At 32.9% G+C, this 6,334-nt stretch overlaps 1 protein-coding gene and 1 long non-coding RNA gene across 2 annotated transcripts; one reads left to right on the top strand and one right to left on the bottom strand.

The window, feature by feature from the left end:
• Positions 1–460: 460 nt before the first annotated feature.
• Positions 461–2,951, bottom strand: LOC131044589 (zinc transporter 11). The gene is made up of 4 exons (XM_057977947.2): positions 2,229–2,951; positions 2,081–2,133; positions 1,546–1,654; positions 461–1,219 (listed from the first exon to the last, which is right to left on the bottom strand). Exons 1-4 carry the CDS (start codon positions 2,710–2,712, stop codon positions 816–818), a joined length of 1,050 nt encoding a protein of 349 aa, XP_057833930.1. The 5' UTR covers positions 2,713–2,951; the 3' UTR covers positions 461–815.
• Positions 1,499–2,229, top strand: LOC131044590 (uncharacterized). The gene is made up of 3 exons (XR_009105689.1): positions 1,499–1,635; positions 1,772–1,863; positions 1,996–2,229. It is a non-coding gene; the product is annotated as an uncharacterized LOC131044590 (long non-coding RNA).
• Positions 2,952–6,334: the final 3,383 nt, after the last annotated feature.

Genomic DNA, 6,334 nt, shown 5'->3' with positions numbered 1-6,334 from the left:
GATGGAAGTCTTCTTTTAGTATACAAATTCATTGTATTGGTAGATACACAAAAGACATTGATATAATGTTTGACTATAGGGGAAGACAATAGTCAATTTATTTTTACCAACACATAAAGCTACTTATGAAAGCATATTAATTTTCTTTGATAGTTTGCAAGCACTTCTTATCATTCTTTATCTTATAGATAGGAATAAAAGATCCATAGTTTACTCACTATAATTGACAACTAATTATTTGATGTTCTATAACATTTGTTAATGTTCAGACATTGACAAACACATCTTTATCTTTAATCCAATGTAAATTAAAAATACTCTTTTGAAAGTTTGCTACTTTCAAATTAAGTTTAAATAAGCGTTCAATAACACCTTATTAAAAAAACAAAAATAATGTGATTGTATATTGACAGAGAAGAAAACTATCCTATTAAGACAAGAAAATCATGGCATCTCGAAATACTATGAACCTACAATACAATTCTTGGTATCTTAGCATGAATTCAAGTGAAGGTGGGTTCCCAGCTCCCTTCAATCATATCTGTTTTTCAATTTCATTACATAAAAAAGAGTTATTTCACAGATAAGTTAACTAAATATAGCCAAACTTGCTTTACTTTTCTAATGGGAAGAGTCGTGTGCGTGGTCAAGATCCAAAAGTCTTTCAATCAATCAATTCGATCTCAGAAACGTCTCCAACCAACTCTGTTTTGAAAGTTGCAGCCTTGTCGGCTTCAAGATATTTTCACATTACAACAAAACTGAACTTGGAATGTGAAAAACACAAGATTTATCATTCAAATCATTGAGGTTCTCTAATCCCAAATCATCACCACTGCAATTACTCCAGCTCCCAAAACAACTGCCATGTAATTGTAAAATGGTTTATAAAATGTAACCTCGGCCTTTTGAGAGCTATGGTGTTTGCTCCATCGATTGAGAAGATGGTTTATTGCCACGTAAATGAAAACTCCACAGGCCAAACCCATTGAAATTGCATAAATCCAATCGGCAACACGTCCCTCTGTAGTGGAATCGATTATTATGCCGATTGCAATCCCAATTGGGGAGGATATGGCAAAAGCAAAAGAATACGCTGCACATGATAAGAATGGCCTGTTTGGAACGATCTGCAGTAGTGCTATGCCCATTGCAATTGCTGCGAATATCTTGTGCAGACACACTGTCCACAACGCCCTCCACGCATCCGCCTTCGTTTCTGTTCCACAAATTGCCCATGTTAGATTATAAAATTTAGTCCACAAATTGCCCATCTTAGATTAAGAAATTTAGTCCACAAATTGCCCGTGTTAGATTATAAAATTTAGTCCAGAAATTGCCCATCTTAGATTAAGAAATTTAGTCCACAAATTGCCCATGATGTTAGATTATTCATTGTGTAAAGCATATGGAATCATCTGGCGAACAAATTTAGTCTCCCACCTTTTAGATTTTCTTATTGGATCCATTTTCTGAAGGAAAATTGAAGATAATGCTCGATTCCGAAACTAAGTTATAGAAATAGGCAAGATAAAAAGTACTTGCCTGCTACTCCGATGGCGATTCCTTCAAAGACAGAATGAAAACAGAGTGCCAATATCAGTAATAAACTGTCACCCACAGAAGCCGAACTAGGTAATGGCGCCTTGGCCTCCTGCCATGTTTGGATTAATTTTGATTAGATAATTGCAGTGAGCCTGGTACTATCTTTTCTATAAAATTGCAAAACATACATGACTGGTAAACCCTATTGATTATAAAGTTTTGGCAGGATCTATGTTGGCCAATCTTCTTGTGGAAAAAATCATTAACACTTCACTGGCGTAGCGACCAAGCTATATGTTTTTTCTCAATAATTATCATGTAAGTTTGTATCTTGAAAAACTGCCCAAATCGCCTACGCTGTTATTTTTTCTGCTACTAAAAAATGACCCAACTCATTTATATGACTGAAAAGCCCCAATTTGACGAGTGGTATCCAAATTAAATTTCCAGGGTTGCTCTCACTCAAGAAACATTTAATCAAGGCCTGAGATGAAAAACCATGAAATTGCAGAGCAAGTATCAACTATCAACTAACCTGATATCTGAAGGTGGTATCTCCAGTGTGTGCAGGGAATTCTTCAAGATCATCTGCTAGTTTACAACATGGTCAGATGCAGGGAAGTTGAACCTGCAAAGTGGGAATACATATGATTGGAGTATGAGAATGAAATTTAATAGAATACCTCTTGGTTGCAAGGAAACAGGGACCAATTGGACAGTCTTGTCTGATTGCTTGGCGTAAACCCAAGTGACGACCAGGTCTCCCAGCATAGTAAGCAAATATCCGGCAGTACAGAGCATGAATGCGAACGGATACTCTTTCTCACTCAAATCTCCAAAAGTCTCTGCTGAATCGCTCAAGAAATGCATTAAGGCCGTCCCCAAGAAAACTCCTCCTGCGAATTGAGTACCCACCGAAAGAAACGTCTGATTCCAACTGAAAAAATAAGGAGATATTCCTCCGCCGAAGGTCGCAACGAAAACGATGATGAGACACCAGATTTTTACCAGAATTAAAGATTTAGCTCTTAAATCGGGCTTCACATCATCATCATCATGGTGGTCATCGTCTGAGCCACCGTGGGCTGCAATTAGTGGAATTAGCAATGCCAGAAACATAAGTGCAAAGTAAGCTATGGTGGATCTTGTGGGCATTGCAGCAGCCATTGATGGGATTGGTGACTAGTAACTTTTTTCCGCTTGATATGTGGGAATTGCAGCAGGTATATATGAATAAGGATTGTACTATCATATCATGTACTACATGGCCTAGATTCTGCAGCCGAACGTATAAGATACGGGAGATGTGAATGCTGCTAAAATGTGATTCTGAATATCATCGCCTCTGGTTGGCTTACCTAGTCAACGGAAATCTAGGTTTCAACTAAAACTACATCTGTTCGGGATCCGCAATGAGAATGGAGAAAAAATATTTGTTTGCTTAATAATATAAATTAGGATTTATGTTTCACTTTATTTGATGTTTACGTTGCATATTATTTATTGTTTTTCAATATTATAAATAAGAATTTATGTTTAACTTAATTTGATGTTTTCTTTTCATATTATTTAGTGTGATCGATGTGATGACATTTGTATTCTAGTCATTAAATTCCAATGATGTCATTTGATAGGTTTCCAAGACACCATCTAATCTAGTGATCATTATTTATCGATAAAAGGAAGGGTAGTTATAGAAATAAGATTAAATTTACGGAAAATTAAAAATCATAAAAATTAGTGTAGGTAAATAAATGATATTTAATAGTGGCTTTTGAAATAATTGAATGTAAATGATGTAAGTAGAAAATAAATGTATTCGTATTGTATTCAAAGAATATTGTCAAGTAAATAGAATTTTAGTAGTATCTTTGATGTACAAAATTAGACACGATAATACTTAATTAGTGTAGTCTTTTGATATTCTTCATCAAATATATGCCATGTTAGAGGATAAGTCCGCACTTCTAGGATAGATTCACAATTGCAACTAGTAACTTATACTCAAGTGTATTTACATATATTATGTTTATATCCCTTGAACTAAAATTGTAGGGTCCAAAATAATAATGTTAATCTAATAGAATTGATGCATGTAATTTGGATAAAAATGAGTACCACATAGAACATTTACAGAATGCACAAATACATATTCATTTAAAATAAATTTAATCTATTTTTCTTTGTGTTTAAATAGTGTGAGACTCTGTTTTTCATAAATTATCAAATCTATATATGACATAAGAGTAATGCATATTGTTATGCTTCATTTTTTTGGAGGTTCAAATATATATTTGCAAATATGATATATGATAATAAAGAAGAGATCCAAAAACTAAAATCAATATCTAAAAATGAATAATAAAAGGATTGTGATATGATAATGTCATACACACTTAAAACAATCTAACTAAAACATATAAAAACCTAAATATACAAATGTCGCCATTATAATTGATAACTCATTATTTAATGTTATATATAAAATTTAGATTATATAAAATTTGTTGCAAACTAACCTTTATCTCTAATGTATACATGAGTGCAACCAAAAAAAAGCACCATATAACATGATGGCATCATTGTAAATTAAAAAAAATTTATGTTACTTTCAAAAGTAATTTGGATAAGCATTCAATCACAAGTTAAAACAAAAAACAAAAATCGTGGAGAGTGGTAAGGAAACAATTATTACTAGCATATGTATCTTAAATTTTAATTTAATCTATGTAAAATATGTCGAGAGATATCCTTCTCAAGGCGCCTATTTTCAATCAGTTTTCTACCCTAAATTGAAATAGGTGCCACGAGAAGGATATATATTAAATTGAACTTTGAGATATATATGCTAATTTAATTCAATAGGACCCATTTATGTGTCAGTTACATTATCGGAAGATAATGTCAATTACATTAGACAATCCGCATTTCATTAAGTCTTTTTTAAAGGGGATTAAATTTAATATCTCGTAACTAACAGAAATATGAATCATTTCTTTTTTCTTACACCGACAAGCCTGGTGACCTCTATTTGGTGTCATTGTAGATTATGCCTCTTGACATAATTACCTTATTTGGTGTCTATTATTTACTTTGTTTACTTCGTGTGTTATCTAGTGTGGTAGAAGTCATGTCGTTTGAAATTCTAATCATTGTCCTTAGAATTCTCTCTATTAGTTATCTTTCTTATCTTTGAAATTTATATTTTAAAATTTTTAAAATTTGTTTTATTAATTTTTTATTATTATTCTTTTATGATTTTTTTAATAAGATTATTTTATTTAATAGCATAATGATATATTCATAAAAGATAATAAGATAAATTTACAAATTAGTGAGTCAAATGCATATGATGTCAAATTGATCATAGATAAAAAAAAATCACATATTCATCCATGTGCAAGGGTCATATTATGTGAATTAGTATTGTACTTGATGGTGTGTAAATACTAGACTTAAATCATGTACATAATTGTGTTGGAATTTCATGGTGAGCATTGAATGGAAATGAATGCACAAGTAATAAATTGCCATTAAATTGCTTCCTTTAATTAGGTAAGGACGTGTTCACAAAGGATGAGAGAAAAAGATGGGATACATACACAATCAACAAGACAACATGGGTGATATTTTGTTTCTTCAACTGTATCTATTCATTTCAAAGTTCCAGATGAGATTCCTATGTGGGCGAAAGTGTGGATGAAGAATTTGACTCCCAAAATTAATATCTTTTTTGGATCTTTATCCAAAATAAGGTGCTAACCCTTGATAATCTCCATAAGTGTGGATTTGTTTTTGCTAACAGGTGCTCTCTTTGTTGCAGGGAGGAGGAGTATGTCTGTCATATCCTCTACCAGTGCACTTTCAGTCAGGATATTTGGAATATAATTCTTAATAAGTGGAAGTTGAGTTGGGTTTTCCCGAACTCACTGGAAGAGTTCTAGTAGCAATGGTTTTGCCCTATCTCTAATTCTAAGAATGTTGAGCTCTGGAAACTTATTCTCCCCATTGTCACCTAGAACATCTAGAAGGAGTGTAAGAACGAGATTTTTAGGGAAAAAAGTGTGAACCCTGAAGTGGTGGTGGATAAAATTTATAGAGGGATCCATGATTGCTTATATGGCATTGATACTGGATTATTTTCTAAGGAGGATTTTAATGAAACATGAAACCTTTCCAATAGAAGAAATAGCAAGGATAAAGGTAGAGATGGTCTTTTCTGGAGCTTTCCTCCCCAGGGATGGATCAAGGCCAATTTCGATGGGGCATCTAAGGGAAATCCTTGCAATGCTGGATATGGGGGTATTGTTAGGAATTTTGCTGGAGGTTATCTTGTGGTTGTTGCTCGTCCTTTGGGTAACCAAATGAGCCATTATATTGAAGCTTCAGCTGCCCTTAATACTCTGATTATTGCTAAAAATCTCAATCATGATAAATTATGGTTGAAGGGAGATTCTCTTAATATTATTAAATGCCTAAAGGGTGAAGCTAAGCCTTCGTGGTCTATCGAAAATATCATTTTTAAGGCCAGAGTAATTATTACTAGTTTTAAATCTATTATTATTGAGCATACTTCTAGGGAAAAAAATGTCATCGCAGATGATCTTGCTAATCTTGGTGTTATATCTGAAAAACAAAGCATATGGAATGGTGAAGATAATATTGATTTCAATATTAAAAACCTCATTAGAAAGGACCAAACTATGGGGAAAGAAAGATTGCATTTTAATCATGGTTGTGTTAATCATTAAGCATCAAAACTTTAAAAAGGAGATGATAGCTTGTCAAA

This window comes from Cryptomeria japonica, chromosome 9 (assembly GCF_030272615.1).
Source record: "Cryptomeria japonica chromosome 9, Sugi_1.0, whole genome shotgun sequence".
Classification (NCBI taxonomy): domain Eukaryota; kingdom Viridiplantae; phylum Streptophyta; class Pinopsida; order Cupressales; family Cupressaceae; genus Cryptomeria; species Cryptomeria japonica.
Note: the sequence above shows the minus strand (reverse complement) of the source record. Positions and strands in the feature narration are given on the sequence as shown.